This window comes from Abramis brama (assembly GCF_963993115.1).
Source record: "Abramis brama genome assembly, chromosome: 19".
Classification (NCBI taxonomy): domain Eukaryota; kingdom Metazoa; phylum Chordata; class Actinopteri; order Cypriniformes; family Leuciscidae; genus Abramis; species Abramis brama.
In genome coordinates, this window is record NC_139981.1 from 4,720,080 (window position 1) to 4,741,233 (window position 21,154).

General features: G+C 37.7%; 1 protein-coding gene across 2 annotated transcripts in view; it reads left to right on the forward strand.

Annotated features, from left to right (window-relative positions):
- Positions 1 to 21,154, forward strand: part of runx3 (RUNX family transcription factor 3) — a 59,840-nt gene that overhangs the window by 18,532 nt on the left and 20,154 nt on the right. For both annotated transcript variants that reach the window (XM_084093111.1, XM_084093110.1), the window contains 3 exons: positions 12,260 to 12,504; positions 13,465 to 13,621; positions 15,031 to 15,135. In XM_084093111.1, coding sequence (XP_083949237.1) covers positions 12,260 to 12,504; positions 13,465 to 13,621; positions 15,031 to 15,135 — 507 coding nt within the window. The remainder of the gene's footprint in view (positions 1 to 12,259; positions 12,505 to 13,464; positions 13,622 to 15,030; positions 15,136 to 21,154) is intronic.

Here is a 21,154-nt window from a genome sequence, read left to right on the forward strand (position 1 = left end):
TTTCACTTATTATAGGTTAATATGACATAAAACAGTAAATAACTTTATGAAATATTATATAATGTTTACAATTTAAATCTCCCAGCATGCCATCCTCTTAAGAAACTTAAGTTTGGTCAAGAATAAAATGGAATACATGGAAAATTAGACTTCGCAATGATTGAATTGCCTCGTTAAAAATATGCCCTGGAGCATCTGCGCACAATCGTTTTATTTGTCGTTAAAACCTCAGACCGACGCGTCATCATTGTCTCAATTATCCGTCTGAAAGCGTGCAAGACTGATACGGGACGGAGACTCTTCTACCATGAGAACTCTCACACACAGACAAAAATCCTTAATCGTCTTCAAAACGTCTCCCTTCCTCTCTCCCTTATTTGCCAGAGTGCAATAAAACAAGTTAATTATGGCGTTGAAAATATGAGGATAATGATAGGATATAAGATGATGATCGCCCTGAGGTTATGAGTTCTTGATTCTCTCTGTTCCTTTTTGTTTTTTTGCTTGCTAAATCCAAGGCGCCCTTCCCAGAAAAAGCTGAAGTTGTTTACAAGCGGTTTATTGACTTGTGTTGGATGATGGGAGATTTTCAGGTTGATGTTTGTGTAAGGATACAGCTTAGAGTTCTTTAAGTGAATAAATATTTCAGATGATTATTTCAATGCATCTGTGGTTCACTCCAGTTAGAATGCCATATAGAAGATTATTTTTTCTGTCTTTCTTTTTTGTTTTTTTTTAAAGAAGGAATAGTTAAATTTTCCTCCATGAATCACAAAAGGAGATGTTATTCAGAATGTCCGTGCTGCTCTTTATCTTACAGTGAAAGTATATATCAAACAAGAAAATTGTTGGGTGGGACTTTATTTTATGTAAGTTACTGATTGGATAGTAAAAAGTGTCTCTATATGGCAGGTGGTTTGAAGGAAGAGGTTGAAAATTAAGGGGGCTTGGTGACATCAACAGCAAAGGAAAATTGTTTGAAATTGGTGGAGCAAATTATTACATGTATAAAAAGATAAATTACAATCTTTTTGATTTGGAATAACATGCATGGATGAATCATCCATAATAAGACCAGTAACGTACATTGTGGAAATATATAGCCACTGTTTTGATTTCATGTTGGACTTTGAAGTCGCAAGCTAAATAGACAAAAGCACAAACATCCAATTTTATGAAGTGTGCATTTTAGATGGGCAGCCCTTAAACTACAGTAATCTAGTATCTTTGAACAGTTCACAGACTATAGGGAACTTGCGAAGGTGGCCTTTTTATTCATCTGATGAGTTAGTGATTTTAATTCACGAGTGAACTAGCTTTAGATTTAATGTCTGGCATAATTTATTCTTCAATTGCGCACGTGCTTGACCTGAGGTAACACAACAAGTGTGTTTGTGTGTTTATGGAGCTGTTGCAGTTCCTTATTTGAGGAAAAGCCCCAGACAAACAGACAGGGATTTCCCTTTCTCTCTCTCACACACAGACACACACACAGACGCGTGCTTTCTCTCTTCCCATTCATCTGCCCTTCCGTGTCTGGACTTTGGTCAGGCTGTCTGAATCGCTCTCACGGCATTCCCACAGAAGTTGCAAAATCTCTCACACTTTCTTTCATTCTTGCAGACAGATGACAGACATCATGCTGCTGACTCCTTATGTCACAGTGATGACTTTGTGATTTCGTTCCATCTAGAAAACTTCATGACTAATTTTTACACTGTCACTTCCTGTTGGACATTCCATGCTTCATTTATCTGTCGTCTGTTTGAAAATGCAAAAGCCAAATGTAGGAAGTGAATTTAGAGTCAACGTTTTACAGGAACAGTCCCCCTAATGCAGGTTTTAACTGCTTTTTTCCACATGAACTGAGCAACTAAAAATTTACCAGCAAGAAATATTTCTTTATGACTATTCAAATTGAATTATTTTTAATTTTGCAATGTTTCTTTTTTTATTTTATATATATATATATATATATATATATATATATATACTGTATAATATATATATATATATATATATATATATATATATATATATAAACATTGCTAAATTAAAAATAATTCAATTTGAATATATATTATATAATTTATATATAGACCTATATAAATTAGAAATATTATATGATAAATACTTTTGTGAATTATTTCCTAATGGCAGTTATTCAGCTCTTTTTCATATTGTTTGGTGGCTTAATGCATGGAATATTCCATATGTGTCTCAACAGAGTTCACAACAGATGTTTTCTTTAGTATACGCTATACTTTAATTTGTACTTTACTGAATTTATTATATTGAATTTCCTAATGAAGTCACAGGCCAACTGGCAAGTAATTTTTTATTTATTATATCATTTATGGGTTGGTACTTCAGAAGATCAGCACATGTAATGTTTTAAAACTTCATTATTTTCACATTTACTTCTTAGGAAAAATATGTTTGCAAGCGAATATTAGCTCAGCAGTGTGAAAACACTTTTACCGGCCACTGATAGGAAGTCAAATTTGGCAAGCCCAATATGAGTGATTAAACATGCAGCAAGTCTGTTAACAAGCTCATTTTAAAACTCAATGGTAAAGACTTTACATGCTCTCAAATTGATTAGCTCAATTAACAGTGACATAACAACACCTTCCAGCACAGTGACTGAGTTTACAAACACACCAGAAGAGGGCTTGTTGACATCAGTCATTAAGGAAAGTTGTTTAGAGGCAGAATAGGAGTGAAATTTAGTTTGAGGCCATATTTGAAATTCAGAGACTTTCAAAGTTTGCAGCATATTACAAATGTGGAAATCATTAAAATTATTACGTTTTTATGCACTTAGCAAAGGCTTCTTTCCCAAGCGACTTACATTGCATTTGAAGGTCTACATTTTAGCATTGAATTCATTCCCTATGAATCGAACCTATGATATCTTGGCGTGTTATGTTGTGCATCTGCACCTTGTGTGTTGCAGTCAGAAAATTTGCATCAACATAATAATGCGTGTTCACAGCGTGCGTTCATGTGCACATGCTCTGACAAGCGTGCTGTTTTGATGAATTCCTCTGTTTTATGTCGACCTACTTTTTAAATTCCATCATTCCTTTCATATACAGCATACCTCCTCCCTCTCAGACGCTTGCGAGATGGAGCGCTTCGTCTGAACAAAAAAAAAAGATAAACATGTGGCTTTTGTTGCAGGCATAAATGAACGACAGCATTCCGCATGAAACCACATGAAAGGCCTCCCATATCTCACACCATTTCTCCTCTTTCTTTTCTACAACTTTATCTTGCTTTCAATTTTCTTTTTTGCTCAGCATTTGTTTTCCTCTCATGGTTTGAACTGCCCATTTCATATTTATCAATACGCCAATGCATCTATCCATCTATCTATCTATCTATCTATCTATCTATCCATCTATCTATCTTTTTCACCCTTCTCTCTGTCTCTCTCTCTGTCTGTGTGTTCCGGCTGAGAGAGGCCCCACCGCACGCAAAAACAAAGGGGCATTGTATTCTGGGTAAAATGTGGTAAGCAGACGCTGGTGGACGGCCCTAGCGGTTGCTGGCAGGCAGACACACTTCCTAACGCTGCCGGCACATGAGCTCTTGTTTTGGGAAAGCCCTGAGTTATGGCGGCTGTGGCGAGGGGCATTTATGAAAGCGGGACATGGCTTATTTTGGGAGCCAGTGGGGTGGAGTGTGAATTTAGGCCCCACCGCAAGGTCACTCCATCTCTTTCTTTCTCTCTCCCTCATTAAGACACCCGTACATCCATCTATTGTCAGGGTGGGACCACCGTGTGCCCAGTGAAACTCATCTCTCACTTACTCCATCAAAATGGTTCCATCAAGTCTGAAAATACATCTCAGTGCAGTGGCTCAGGGGGCTTTGAAGTTTTCCTAGAGGGTCAGATTTCCCAGCGGTGGTGGTGGATTACTGCGGTCCTGCTGTAAAAATAGAGCTGCATAATAGAAATGCATGCCAAATGAATTATTATATAGATAGATTATAAAGATGTATTATATAGAAATGGGATATCTTTCAATTAAGGAAATTGTTTTAGTCCCCAAAGATGATTTAAATGGGAAAATAGGTAGTTTTAAAGGTGGTGTGTGTAATCTTTTAAATACTTTATTCTTTATCCATGCTTAATGTGGAGAAACTATAAATAGCCATTTGCAAAGCTTGAGGCACTGTTCAAAACATTGTTCAGTGTGTTCAAGCATCACAGCCAGCCAAACCCAGCTGCACTGAATAACCAGTGATGTGTGTTTGGGAGCAAGACAATCTATTTGCTGACCAGCTAGAGTTGGTGCATCATTATTTTGTGTTAGGCATGGAAATTACACACTTAACCTTTAAAGGATACATCTTATAATATATATAAAACTTTGTAAAAGTGCCTAATACCTTATAACTCAAGGCTTACACCAAAGAAAATGAAAATGAATGCTTCTTATTTAATGCCTGCTACAGATTTTCGGCAATCCTATAAGATGATTACAAATCACACTGTAGTGTACGACATGGATCAATCAAAAAAATGTGGGTACAACATGTATGTAGACTGTAAGATGACGACACCAATTGATTCGTAGGCTACGACTCAAGTTAGTATTCGATTATGATGATTAAAACGTCATCAGCATGTGCTCTAAACAAATAGAGCAAGATGAATCGCACTTTGGCGATTGTGGTTATTATGCGCGCTGGAAAAAAAACAAGAGGAAGCGAAAGAGGAGATTATGGACGTGATCATGGCTAGGGAAAAGAGGCCAACTTGGCATGCCAATCTTGCAAATGGAGCTTGAGGTAAGTAGGAGTTTTAGTTTTAGTGTCAGGTCGCATTGATTAATACACCATTTCATGTTGCATTTTTATTGGTTGTCAGTAGACGTAGGTCATAGTAGCAAACACACTGTAAGATGATCATTGCTAAATTTCTGACTCTGTCAAATTATCACAGACTATCTTTGGTCGCAAGACTGTGACAACAACCGTCTTTGAACCTTCATCACTGTATGACGAAGTACCACCGTTTAGGAGCCACAACCACAGAAATCACCATGATTGATCATCTTTAGTCTGGGACCGCCCAAAATGGGCATTAGAATCAACCATAAGAAGTGGTCTTTGAAGAAACCCTCAACACACAAATTCCCACACAAAAGGTTGTGTGTTTGAGATAATGGTGATGACTCTGTGTAAATGACATCATAAACGTACGACAGAGTCATGGTGATTCTCAAGTGTTATGAATTCATAAATGAATGCCACTGGTCAACCACAGTCACAGACGCAAAAAGTGCTTGGTCAACGGTATGATTAACGAAACGCTGTACATTGTCTGACCACATATGAAAGAGCATTTTGAAGGAGCAGACTTGAAGAGTCTGAGAAAGTGACTTTTTGGCTTGTTTTAAATGAGATACATTTTGGTGGGAAAAATCATGCTGTTCGTTACTTCAGTGAAATGTGCTGAAGTCGTTTTATGCAGTAGTATCAAGACTTTTTAGAACCTTAAGACTGGTGTGGTATTTTTAAAAGGATTCTAACCCATAACCCATAATTTGCACCAAAAAAAAGGCATAATTTAGTTTTATATGCACATTGTACACCCTTTCTCTGGCTCATAGAATTAAATGTATTATTTTCCTGCTGTGCCTTTTAGACCCTTATAGTATGTAAACTTCCTCTGCACATTTTTAATGAGATAAAGCACTGTGCTGAACTTCTGCAGAATCTTTTTGCTGGGGTTTTCTTTTAGAATTTTCTGTCTTTTGTACATTTTAACGGCCAAACACTTTTCTGAAACACGTAATTACTGTAGATCACAGATTCAGTATCACAGCATCAAACACATAGTGAGAGACAGTCATCTCACGAATGTGTGTGTGTGCGTGGGCATGTGAGTGCAAATGGATGTGCATGTGTTTGTGTCTTGACAGATCATGAGCAAATATAAGTGATTCAACCTGATGAATCAAAATACTATAAAACCCAAAACTGACGTGATGTTGATGTTTATGAGGACTTGTTATGCACATTTAAACAAGCAGAACGAGCCAGGGAGACCGTGCATACACTGGCATTTGTATGCACTGATTTGATGTTTGCAAATCAGAACTTACTTTGATGTTTCCTGTGTCTCCAGCCAATGATGTTTCAGAAGCCTCGCTTCAGCTGATGCAAGGGCCGTAGCCTCCTCTAGGGGCCAGGAGGGCGACTATACCACCATGAAGTTAGTCCAAATCCAACTGAAAGAGGAAATGACATTCCATAAAACAGCATTTGATTTATTTCTCAAGGGAGGCATTTTTCTCAGACAGTTCTTCCTGCGGAGTCTCAATATTCCTAACAGCGTAATAAATCTTAGTACTTTTCTACCGCAAACATTAACTCGGATCTCTCTTTGTAAAACACTTCCTGCATGCTTCATGAAAAACAGACTGTTTTGATGACACGGTCCATTATGCATTTTCACTGTTATGTCACATATGTTCTCTGAGCATTCTTAGTTCATAAACATTTCTTGTAAAATAGATACTTCTAGTGCATTCACCTGTGCAAAAAATGCACAAATTAATATTGAATGAGAGATAATAATGAATGAGACACTGGGAAGGCTGGTGTCATAGACAGACACTGTCATCTGAACCCATCAGATATTTCATAGAGTAAGGAGTTTTTTAAAAGTTTTTTCATCCTACACAGTTCATGAGAGGAAATATGGCTTTAATTCTGTGTTCTGTGATGGAGTGAGTGCTTCTGGAGAGAAATACAAAATAATTGTTTGTTTTACATTCGCTGAAAAGATCCATATACGCTTTGAATGCCGTCATCTGTAATATTTCTGTGCAATAACAATTCAGATTCATCCATCAGCAAAATATGCTTTGATCTGACATCCTTTACTTAAAATATAAAACAAATCATGGCTTAGAGTGAATCATTCACCACATGCTTCACTGTATTTGACAAAAGACGGTAAACTAAGCTTCGTTACAGTCAACAGCACCGAGAGCGTTTATATATCCTATTAATATGAGCGTGCATTTATGTTTTTTCCTCATTTGAATGTACATTTTATTTACACTGTATTCGCTGCATGCAATGAAAATGAAGAGATGACATCACAAAGATGCATTGCACGTCTAGATAGGACACTGTGATGATGTCATAGGGACACCTGATATGAGGTGGGGCTGAAATTCAAGCATGTAAACGGGAGATTTAGAGTTGACTGCAGGTCATCCGTGCTGCTTTCTCAGGCAGACAAACCCACAGTTGAAACACAAGGAGACACTGTACGGAAGGAATGCTCTCTGCGGCTTCCAGACTTGCTCCCTCTGTAATTTGTAAATGTACAGAAATGTGCTGCCGCCCACAGAGGGGGGAAGATAGCAAATCCACAGACTTATGTCAGCATTTTATGCCCCGATTTGATTTTTATCTGCGGGTATGGAGGCCTGTGTGTGTGTTCGGGGGGTGATGACCAATAAAGTAATGTTTTACCAGAGCATTTTGGGCAAATATCTGTGGTTTCTTCTGATTCAGTATTCTTCAGACTGTCGTGCTGCTTTTGCAAGAAATCTAAGTGGGTTAATTTGAGTGTGTGTGTGTGTGCATGCAAGCCTAAGGAAAATGTGTTTTGTTTTGTGGTCTCAGAGTATATGACCATTGATATACAATATACTTTATATATATTGATTGAGCAACATAATTTGTGTCAAAATTATTTGTTTCGATGTAAGTTTGGATGATGGCAGAAGGGAGCGGAAGGCCTCTGGTTTGGCTGTATATTGAGTAGATATGGTCAAACGTGATTTGCAACAAATGCATGATATTTTTGGAATAACATTTAAGCAAATACTCCAAAATAATCACATCAGCAATGGTTAAACAATGTTCCGTTTATTTAACCACTTTTGGCCCTCAAGTATTTTATACAAGTATTGTTTTTCTTTTAGTAGGGTGTATGTCTTGGAGCTGCAGTGTTAGTATAAGCGTATATTACAAATTAATGTCCTATGATTGGAGCAGACAGTGTGAGCCATATTTGCACATCATTTGCAATAAATCTATTCCCTCCCAATTATGGAAAGCAGTTTGTTGATGTTCAGGCATACTGTATCGATCCTGTGCCAACCAGCCTTAAAAAAATAAAAAAATGTTTGTGCCTTTTGCAGAACAATTACTTTTTTACTATTCAGAATAATTCCCTTGTTTATTACATCAGACTTATCTAAAATAAAGTATATGGTTTTACTTTAATCATCAGATCATTTAATCTTTCATACCATTTACTTTTTAAAATGAATAGTTTATTTTATAATCAGTCTGCATTTTTGCGCGTCTGAAAGGGAGGGGAAATGTATTTATTTTTTAAAAGAAAACCTTACGACATGACATGCAGTGACTTCACGAATCAGGATGTTTGTGCAATGCATAGTGACAAACGAGTTTAGGAAAGAGCTGTATGTTGTTTAGTGTTTTGGGGAGAAAATCAAATCAAAAGGATCTTTTACTCCTGGATGCATTTAACCCCATTGTACCCTTGTAAAGAATGATGGCATGTGGGTGCTCTCTGAGTCTGTGACTGGAATATTTTTCACTGTTTGAACTTGAGGCTGTTTTTGAGGGCTCGTGCCTCTTTGTATGAACTCACATCATTCCTCAGCGCTTGATTGCTCGATGTGTATTTGACGCGGGCTGTAAGCGCAGATCGCATATCAGAGGGGCGCGCGTCATTAGGGAGGGCACGTTGCTGCGCGACTGTAACCGTAGAAACTGCGCGCGGAGTCTGAATATGACAGGCGCGCGGAGTCAGTCTGAGCGCGTGCGGTCACATATTAATAATAAACAGATGCTGAAAAATCACCGATATATGCATCCACAACCACCCCTGACCAGCTTGTGTTTGGGGAGGTTTCTTGACCTCTATCGTGTTCAGAATAACAATTTATGTTCACAGTGTCCTTGTGAAAGTATAGCTTGTTCTTTTTTATATAGCTGAATCAGTAGGCTATATAGGTTTCAACAACATCTTTTTTTTCTTTTTTTTTTAAAAGATGACTGGCGTATAGAAAACTGGCACCAAAGCATATAGCTAATTTACGCGGCGCGAGACTATTCATATTGTCAGATTGCGCTCCAAAAAAAATATTTATATATATATACATGTAATCATTTAGCAGACGTTTAAAAATTGTCTACGAATATATTTCTATACTATAGCATATGTTAGGCTACTACATATTATTGTAGGCTATATAGGCTACATTGCTATGATATTACTATTACTAATTATTAAGAAGAACAAGCGCGCAACAATATAATGCAGCAATTCCCTTCATGTAGGCCTATTTGAAATGCATGCTTATTGTTCATTAGAAATGGTTATTTTTCTATTAATTTACCCGAAACACTGATGCAAAGTGTGACTCAGTCATTGTTGTGATTAATCAAATTATTCTGCTTTATTTAAAGTAGTTAGTCAGTGTGCAACACGTCAACGTGTGCATATTAGCCTACTCAGTGCAGCGCAATGCAATGAACGGGTGGAAATGTGAAGGCGTGAAAAGAGGAAGATTGGCTACATGTAAATCCTCCGAGCAGATGTTGATGAAACATGCTAATGATCTTGAGATGTAGGATAATGTGCATATGTTTTGCTCGCTTAGACCATTAGTGTGGGTGAGACTTTGACTCTTCTGTTCACATGATTTCCTTACGTCGAGATCAAAATAAACTAACAGCATTAATGCTATGATAACAGAAAAAATAACAGTCAGATAATAATAATAATAATGTTATTATTATATTATTATTATTATTATATCTACACGGCTGTTGTTTTTTATTGTATTTCATTCAAATTATTAAGCACGCACACACACACACACACACACACACACACACACACACACACACGTGTATTTGTTTTCGTTTGTTTGTTGTCATTGTGTTTTAAGTGAGTGGATGTTCTCTCATAACCAAACGCTGGTTTCAAACTGAGCTCATCTTTAGCATGTAAACCCGCAGAATTCTGGCTCGAATCCTGCCAGCACGAGTCAAACCTCAATCCCACTGCACATACAAGCTCTCTGAAACACTCTCGATGTCGAATAAATAATCAGAATAATATTAATGACCATTACGAATTAATCTACTGTTAAATTATGACTACTGTAAAGACATTTCTGTAGGCTTTATGTGCAGTCAATAAATCATTTTAAAATTGTGATAAAAAAAATAAATAAAAAAAGATATATATATATATATATATATATATATATATATATATATATATATATATATATATATATATATATATATATATATATATGAAACATTTAATAATTCAGTTTGTGTTGCGAATCATTGACGACCAAATTAAAAAAGAAATATGTTAATTCTGATTGCATTTGATTGCATTTGAACTCGGTATTAAATATGCACTATGCAATAGCCTATATATATATAAAACAGTGTGTGTATATATATATATATATATATATATATATATATATATATATATATATATTGTATTAGCTGTCGGGTCATTTGTGGAGTGAGAAGACATCTGTTTTTCCCGCACTCTCATCTGAAACAATGCGTTCATGACCTGTTAATCAGCCAGTGAATAAATTTGTTTGTATTGTAGCGATTTTAGCGTTTTAAAGAACATTATCTGTATCATCACGAATAACCTTCGAAAGACACGGAAAAACGGCTTAACTCTATAAAAAAAATATGCATTAGTCAATATCAGATGACTAACAGTAACAGCGATAATCGCTTTATTTCTGTCAGTCTATTTTCTGCCTTTCTCTCTGTCTTTTTCCCTCCCATTCAGTGTCAGTTTAATGTTGCTTTATATCACTTTTTGAGGAGACACTGAAGGTTTTTAAACGACAAATGCGCCTACTAGTGGCGACAGCGTGAGCGCAGGGTGTGTCAACCACACAAGAACTCATTAAATACCATATGAGACTTATAAAATACATTATCATAATTATTGTTGTTCTGTTAAAATGGGGCTAACCCATTAATTCATTCATTCAATTAATTTAGCACAAGATACATGGAAGATATAGAAATATCTCAACATTATTTTCATAATTTTTTCATTCAAAAATATTTGTTTGAATGTTCATATCAAAAAATGTAAGGTTGCCACTGAATGTGTTTAATTATTGTTATTGCTGCTGTTTTAGCCTATTAATTTTAAAATATATATATATATATTTGTTGAAACAAAAATTAAGGTTAATTAACTATTTACATTTTTTTATTATTATTATTATTATTTTTTTACAAAAACAATAAAGATAAACTGGCACACAGACATATGCTTAATAACTTCAACAGAAAATATTTACATTTTTGTCTGTGGTTTTTAAAGGTTACACCTGGCAGACTAAACCTTCCATTATGTGCCATAACATGTGAGGGGAGGATTCAAATATTTATTGATAGTTCATTAAATGCATCGCTGATACTAATAGAGCAGCTTTCAGTTTTGCTTCGGCGCGTTTGATGAGTGAGCCTTGGTCGCTGATTGGTCGGTTAGACCCAGCCCTGATCGCTGATTGGTGGAGCGCTCAGCGCACTCCAGGCTATAATGAGATGAGTAAATAACTCTTGTTGCATAGCGCAGAGCGCCCCGTTTTGCATTCAGGCACGTCTGACTACCAGAAACGTTTTTCTCGGTTTTACTCACCTTTTACGCTTGAACATTCATTTGGAAACAGAACATTTTACAACTAAAGAGGACTTTATTGCAGAAACTCTTCTGAAATTGGGATTAATTTGTGTGGACTTTATTTTCGGAGACTCTGGACTGATAAGACGTAAAGTGTCGCTCTGAAAGTAAAACTGACATCCAGGAGCTGCACAGACCTGCCGTACACACACTCTGGAATAAATGCTATTTAATACGTGCATTTAAAATAACAGTTCCATATGCTTTGAGAGGCATAGTTAAACCAGTTCAATATCTCTTCTATCGTGCAGCACGAGAGTGTGTGCGCGCGTATGTGTGTGTGTGTGCTTGCGGTTTTTAGTTTTTTGCTGAAGTCAGTGGGAAACTCGAGCGCACTTTAACGCTTCTGCATCCTTTGTGCGGCACTGAAACGCAAAGTAAACGGCCACGGAGGAGTTTTCCTTGTTCACTACCACGGACTTTCTGTACTTACTTCACTTTGGGCGACTGAGCTCTTCGCGGGGTCTCACTTTTAATCTGTTGTGATGCATATTCCCGTAGACCCGACCACGAGCAGACGGTTCACGCCGCCCTCCGCCTCGTTCCCGTGCCCTAAAGTGACCGAGAACCCGAGTATGAACGCATCGGGTCCGCTGCGGTCCGGGCGGCCCGTGGAGACCCGCTCAGTGGTGGACGTGCTGGCCGATCACGCCGGAGAGCTGGTGCGCACGGACAGCCCAAACTTTCTCTGCTCAGTCCTGCCGTCACACTGGAGGTGCAACAAAACTCTGCCTGTGGCTTTTAAGGTAAATTATTTTCTGTAATATAACTTATTTCACGGCTAGATTAAAAAGTCAGTCAACACACGCCAAATAGCTGCTCGCGAGCAGAGCTCGCGCTCTCCTGAAGAGATAACCATAGCAACAGCAGGCTGCGCGAGCGTTTTCCGTTAGAATCATAGGATAGGAACATCAACTAACCAAGTACTATTTTTTATTATACATTTGTACATAATATATATCATTATCTGGTAACAAAATGAGGTGTTTTTTATTTTTATTTTTTATATCTGTAAGATAGTTGACGTTTGGTTAACTATAGGGGCGCCAAAATACAATTATGTTGTGCGAGCCAAGTTTACCAGTTAGGCTACTGATAAAAAAATCCTTTAAAAAGTCAACTTACCTGAACGTCACTGAATACTTAAAACACTGCTTGCAGATTTTATCTATTTATTTGATCTATATCTATTTTTTTCATTTATTTATTTTGATAGCGTGGTGACATAATTCTGCTTGTCTGAATATGAACAGAATTTGAACAAATCACGTCAGAGACAATTCGGCACATTTTTCTCTTTTCTCTGCATGGAATTTTATTATTTTTATTTAATTGTAAATATAGCAATTTTTTTTAAATAATTATCGCATCAACGACATTTAGGTTATAATGTTTTATTTGCGAAAATAATATATTATTATTAGGCTATATGCAACTGATATTCATATCTAAATTGTATTAATTTTAAAAGTAATTTAAAATAAAATTGCTTCTTGCAGATTATATCTGAAGGAAGCGATGTTCTCGCAGAGCTAATCATACATCTAAATATTAAATGCATTTCAGTGTATATGAGCAAGATTATGTTGTAATAATTATTTTGTAGGGTTGCAACCCGGATTTGTTTGGTCTGGGGTTTGGGGTTTATTGGGTTTGTTTGTGTTGCTGATTAGGTTTGTTGGGTTTCTCTGTGTGTTTATTATCAGGTGGTGGCTCTTGGTGATGTTCCTGACGGGACCCTGGTTACGGTGATGGCGGGAAATGATGAGAATTATTCCGCGGAGCTGAGAAACGCGTCTGCCGTCATGAAGAATCAGGTGGCGCGATTCAACGACCTGCGCTTCGTGGGAAGGAGCGGGAGAGGTGCCACATCTACTAATCTGTTTATATGTCTGTGATCTGATGCATGCGTGTTGTTAAAATCCAACAACATTGTGATAAAAAAGAAATTAATTTAAAGCATAGCAGTTCATTTTTCTTCATTCATACAAAGACAGGGCACAACTTGAACTCCTGAAATGCATAGACTGCCATGCATTTAAACTTGTAATGAAGATTTAGTCAATAAATAGGCTAAGGAGTTGTGGAGCAAAGGCTAAAACAGCATTCTTCAGTTACTTGTCCCAGAGAAATAATTTCCCCACTGCAGAATTTTCTTAAACGATTTGAGCTTTACAAACCATCTTGTTTGCACACCTAAAAACACCCTACCTCTTACATAGCTCACATTCTTTCACAAGCTTTTCCTTCTCGTCTTTTTCCTCTTGGCTCCGCTCCTCGCACTCACATTTTTCCTGTAAATGTTTCACTTTAAATAGTTGCAGACGGATGAGTGGAAAGCGCTGCAGTGTGCGAATTAAAAGTACCTTTCATTTCTGCAGTCAATTACCCCACCCTCACAGCCCTCATACAAGCCACGGCTTTCTCCCCCTCAAAGCGCAGCTTCATTGCATTTAGAGATCACACACACACACACACATGCACACAGACACAGCGGAGTCCCGGGAACAATCTGGAACACATTGTCTGACTAATCCACATCATAAACGCATTTGAAAGCGCATCAAAGCTGTAGTGCTGTCTCTTTTCAGAGGAAACTCATTCATTTCTCCCAGCTGTATGTGACCCACCTCACTGGGATTGTGCATGAATCTTTTATTTCATGCAGCCTGTGGGAGTTTCTATCTTTACCTTAGGGCTTTTCCGGTATAGGCAACTTTATATAACAGTCATTTTTTACAATCGAAAAGATAGTCCATAGATAGTCCTGTACACCACTTTCCAGATTAAACTAAGAAAAATTATGCAAATGTCATGAAGATTATTTTGTCATCAGCACATTGCTAAAATACTTACTGCACAATATTTGTTATTGTTGTAAACCACAAATACTTTCCGTGTTTCTCACTGCTACACTCAATCTGACTCAACATGCCAACAGTGGGGTTGAAAAATCTGAGACCACTTGCTTCTAATTTGCACTGTTTTCTCATATTTCTTTAAAACACATTTTATTATATGCATAATATTTTCAGAGAAAAGTTGATTTAAAAACATTAAATTAAATTTAGAATGCCGAATTTCATTTGTCAACAGCACTCAAGCCACATGAACAAAACTTGATCACGTTAACAAGCTTGATTCGAGAATGTTTATGCTTATTTCTAGGATTAAATGAATTTATTTCTGCGGTCTCATACTTTTGGATCATGCCAATATCTTTTAAAACCGACAAGTGACATTGTATCTCTGTGTCTTCCGGTCATCCTCAGGAAAGAGCTTCACATTGACCATCACAGTGTTCACTGGCCCACCCCAGGTCGCCACATACCACCGCGCTATTAAAGTCACCGTGGACGGACCTCGAGAGCCAAGACGTGAGTACAATTCCCCTGAGCGACTATCAAAAAGAGTGTTAACCGAGGTGTATGATTGTTTCCAGAAGCGCTAACAATGACAACATTATCTTTGGAAACCACCTCTTTGCATGACAATGTTCTGCTTGAACTTGAATGGCGTCACGTGTTTTGTAAAAGTATTAGAATTATTCACTGAGCCATTTTTAACTGATTCATTAAAAGAACTAATGTGATCTGGACTTTCACCGGTCATGCTGTGTGCATGAAACCAGTGCAGTATGCAAAGAAAGATGTGTTGTCTGCTTTATTGATGTATTGTCTGCATATAATTTCATGCTAGACTGCAAATCACAACTCTGTTGAAATTGCATTTCTTTTGCGGTGAAGGAGGCACTGTTTCATAGCGAGGGAAAGTATTTAAGGAGGTGATATGAGATGAGATAGTCTCTTCTTTTGTGTCTGCTTTATACCGTGTTATTTACTGAAGTAAAAACCAAGCCGAGCAGTCTTTAGAACATGTGCCAAGTAAAACAGATTAGATAATCTGTTTGTGCCTGGAGTTTTTCTCTCTGTATTATAGCTGGTAGGTTTATTATTGCACACTACGTTGCATTTTGTAGCTAAATCGGTGAAGATATGTAATAGTACTGATATTATACTATGTTAGGTGGAGTGTTAGGTGGCGACGAGTATTTGAACTATTTTCACAACACCGACGGCTTTAAAAGACTTATGAGTCACCCGCAGTTGATACCTGGGAATAGAGCCACTGTATGTGTGTGTGTGTGTGTGTTCCCAAAATGTACCGTGCAGTGTATTTCTGTGAGTAAGTGTTGTTTCGATGGCTCCGTGTATTCTCGTGTTTGGGTTTATACATACCTGCACAGCAGCATGTGTTAATATTAAACAGCAAACAGTCCTTCGTGGTCTAGATGGTTGCCAACCTCAGATGTCAGTTGTGGTGTGTTATTAAGCCTTTCGGGCACAGAGAGTGAGGGTGCGTCGCTGAGCCGCAAACAAAGAGGGTTCAATGAAAGTGGCCACTCTCTCTGACCAGCGGGGTCAGCAGTGCCTGACCACATTAGAGCCGCTGAATTAACACAGCACTGAACGCCTGCTAGGGGTACAGATCCATAACACTAATGCAGCCGCGACCACAACCAGAGAGAGCGAGAGAGATAACGGATAAAGTCAGTGCTGCTGTTTACATTTTGTCTTATTTGTTCGTACACTTGCCACCCAAAAATAATTTGGACAGTGTAATGAATTTATTTAATTGCACTAAATATCAAACCAAGTGGCATTTATAGCACAAGTACATGTTTTAAGCGAAACCACAGTTTTTGTAAACTTTTTAAAACTTTGTGGTGGGCAAATACTAGTGGAACATGTCCATAGTTAATGTGATGAACTACACCTGTGGTTACTCTGCCAGGACACCTGGGTGAATTTGAGGAGAACTGACTTCATACATCCAAAAAAGTGATGTTAAGTGAAGGCTGTCAAGAACATGCCCTGGCTCACCCCATTTCAAAATAATCTTTTGACAATTATTCACATCCTCCTGCCAATTCTATATATAAAAAAAAAAATATTTTTCTTAAAAATATTAAATTAATATTTGAATATAATATTTATACATTTATTTATATAATACATGTGTACAATTGTATTTAAATTTTTGTTTTACTGTATTACAGCAATGAGAACTTATTTTGAGAGAAAATGTGCTTTATAGTCATTAAAATAATGCAAACGATGCAAACAATTCTTATTGACCTAAAAATTGGCTTCATTTTCTTTATAATTTTTTTTTTCTTTCTTTTGAATGTTTGAAATGTAGTAAAAATCGTGGTACCCAATTAGGTCTGTGGAAAGCTCTAGTATCACTTGAGCAAATCCCACTTGGTTTTATATTTTGTAAAATGCGATGGCATGTAATAATGCAAAGTACATGCAAAAATCCCTTTTGGTTCAATCCGGCGCTTTGTTTATCTTTTTGTTAGTGTGTAATGCTAGATTTCCTCATGCATGTCATATTTATCATGTTGGCTCTCTGACATTTGGCTTGTAATGAATCTTTAGAGCCGTTTCCCGTAGAGCGGGTCGCATTGCCATAGCGTGCCTGATCTGTAGCCTGCGCTCACTCAACTATCACTAATGAACAGGTGCTTCAGACACAATGCAGTGGGAAATGGTGTGAGTGGTTATGGTGCAGTTACATTAGACTTAGAGATGCAAAATTACTTCAGACTCCGCAGTGAATATGAGATAATCTTTAATGTTTTGGTAAATATGAGGTAAATAATTATAATCTTTAATGTTTTGATCCCCTGTCAAAAATCTTTTTCAGTCATGCAAAATGAAACCCAGCAAAAATGCCTGCAAGTGTATGGAAGTGATTGGAACACTAAGGCTACGTTCACACTGCGAGCCTTAGTGCTCAACTCTGATTTGTTGCTCAGATCTGATTTTTTTGTATAGCCTAGCTGTTCACATTGTTGACAATATCAGATTCCAGTGCAAACATATCATGGTCCTGGAGTGACCCGCATGCACAAAATAATGATAAAAAGCATGCTGTCATACGGAATAGGGCTGTCATAGGGCATTAAAGTAAGAGAATACGCATTTATTTATAGTGTGATCTGCCATGGAAGCCAGCGAATTTATGCGCAGGCGATATAAAAAAACTAAGACGAGGATGCAAAAAAGGAGTGCATAATTTTTAAACATTTATGAAACGAGCCCTCATGTTTTGCTTGTATATAGAGCTGTCACTGTTATACTTACGAGTTCTGAGACTGTCCTTCACTGACTACCTTTCGCGATAGTCTTGATAACTTCAGGAATGTTAAATCTCTGAAGTGACTCCCATGAGCGCAGAATTGGGACGAATGTTGGTTTAGAGGGACGTAAAAGTCGCATGAATTCCGATTTGACTGTTCAGATCGAGGTCGCGTTGCAAATCATCTGACCTGTATCAGATTTAGGACCACTTATGGAAGTGGCCCAAATCAGAATTGAAAAGATCAGATTCTATGTGGTTTGTGCTGTTCACACTGTCATGAGAAAAACAGTCACATATGAGCAAAATAATTGGATTTCGGCTAAGTGACCGGCCCATAATGCTGAAAACTACATGTTCGCCACAATCGTAGATTGAAGTGTGTGTGTGTGTGTGTGTTTTTTGTGTATTCTACTTTTGTCAGATATGTTGTGTTGATGGCATCTTTCATGAGAAAAACCACACCCTCTCCTCCCCCAGGCGCGGGCTGACTGAGGCTGTGTGTGTACTTTGATAGTGCTGCCAATGGAATAATACCTCATTAATGTTTACCTACAGAGTTGATAAACCTGATAGACAGGACACCCCCCCCCCCCCCCCCCCACACACACACACACACACACACACACACAAACAACAGAAGCACAGGCATCTTGAAATGTTGAATGCACTCCATACTTAGCATAGATAAATTGTCTCCAGAAATATTTAAACACTTTATTCGCACGTAAAATGCACTGTAAAAAAAAATGTGTTTAATTCAATTAGTTTTTAAGAAAGATGCATGCCCTCTTGTTAAGCAAAAATCACCAGTTAGTTAAGTTAGTTATATGAAAAGCTTATGCAGCATTTGAGCACAGATGCTAGGTGGATTGATATTGTATGAGAAGAGAAGAGAAGAGAAGAGAAGAGAAGAGAAGAGAAGAGAAGAGAAGAGAAGAGAAGAGAAGAGAAGAGAAGAGAAGAGAAGAGAAGAGACTAGAAGATTAGTCAGGGGTTTCGAGTTCAACTGTATTTGCATTTTGGCACACATCTCTCAGAGGGCATGTAAATCTTTTAACAATATCATTTGCTGTGTTATTTTTCCACAGATATCATTCTGTGTTTCTGTAAATAAAGGAGTGTACATACATACATTACTATGTATGTGTGTGCGTAAAACACCTGCCAGGTGTGTCATCCATTAAATAATGCATGCCACACCCATATATATAAACGCTTAGTTCTGCATATTGCAGATGATAATTTAATCATTCAAAAATAAAGATAAAACTATAGATAAAACTCCTACTGGCTCTTTGAGAGAGTCTGATTGCATGCTTTAAAGGGATCATATTTGCTGTCGTTTTCTTCATTTGAGATTTTTCTTTCCTTTGGGAGGATACAAATCTTGCATTTGTGCGAGTGTTCTGCAATTTGTAATGGTGGTATCATCACACTAATGCTATTAACAATCGTTCTGCTATCTATGCATCATAAGAATGTTTCTTCAAAGCAACGCTGGTGGACATGGCTAACGGCGAGTGGCAGCTTTCGTCACCACTGACGCTAAATATGAATGGAGCCAATATCGGATGGCAAATGAATGGAATGCGTTTGAAAAATGAACAGACGTTTCATTACAGTGAAAACAAATGGTCAAGCATGCAGTGCAGATTTAGCCACTGAATGTGCGCATGGCTGCTTTAGCATGCAATGAATCCTTGCAGATCCTAGAGCTACAGCTCAGCGTTTGACAAATAAAGGGTAATTGAGGATATAAAGTTATATTCTGTCCTAGTTATATTCACCTCCCAGTCATATTTTCTTTTCTTTGAGGGATAAACTCGACAAAGGCTGACAAGAGAGACATTATCTATACACCCATGCACAAGTCACAAACACACACTCAGTATCTCCATCCCTGATCTTCCAAGCTCAACCTGTGTTTGCAGACACCATTAGCTGCTTTAAAGACTAATTTAATAAAGTAGCATAATAAAGCACCTCACAGTCCATGATAAATGTCTGAGAGGCATTGGGTAGGAGAGACAGAAAGAAGAGGGAGGAGTGTTACGGGAACATTATAGTGAATCATCTGTTTATTTTTCTGCCATTTTTAACAGTGAGGAAAATTCTGCAAATAGCCTAATTGAAGAAGCGAGATGTGCCCAGACTTCCAGTAACACACACACACACACACACACGCAGAGCTTGTTGGGAAAAGGAGAATTTCTCTCTGTCAAAGCGTAGTGTTTCAACATTTTAGGTTCATATCATGAGGAATCAATTTATCCTTGATCTTTTTAGATAAAAGACTTCATTGTGCCACGAAAACTATAATTTTTCAAGCTCAAAACTTTCTGCTAACATGTCTCGTTCCGCACTTCTGACGTCAGACAGATACATTTGACCATGACTGCCATACATTAATGAGGCCTGTTTGAAGTTCAGAAACTTGGCCCACCCAATGATGGTAAGATAACAAAGAGTAAGTAGAATAAATTCAGTTATTTACAGATATGAGAATTATATACTATATATATTCTATGGTATGTCCTCATTTAGAGAGCTAAGTAAACAATTATGTGTGTGAACAATAAGACTGAAACCTATTCTGCGTGATAGAAATATCTCTGTATCAGTTCTCACACTCCTGCAAGCTGCAGTTGCGTCAAATCCTGTCACAAGCACACACACGCGTGGGCGCTTGCGTTTTGAAATCAAGGGTCTCTTCCTGCCCTTTAACACCTCTAGCAGTTCTCATCACATCACCTCCTTTCTCTGTCATCTCCTCCCTAATTTCCACTCCATCTTCCAGAATAATCTCAAATAAAGTCTTCAGACAGTCAGTCTCCTCTGAGAGCTGCACGCTTAAAGAGCCGGGTGAAATTCCTCACGCGAAAACTCAGTTGCGTTTAAATTTCATTAGCTTGGCAAGGGAATGCGCTCCTAAATCACACTCTTAACACAAAGTGTGCTCGTTCTTTTGTCCTATAAAACCCAGGCATTATATTTCAGAACATTCCAGCTGCATACAGCCAGCAGAGAGCAGAACACCTCTGTTAGATGCAACACCTCCGTCTTGTGCTTACAAGATTCAAATGCATGTCGTATCATCTGGGTCAGAAGGGTTTCTTGGTTTGAGTTACAACTAGGCCAACCAAACACCAAACCACTCATTTGCAGGTGCATGCACATATGAACACAATAGCTCTGACATGCACACTGCCAGTCAAATGTTTGGACTCAACTACTCGTTGTTTATGT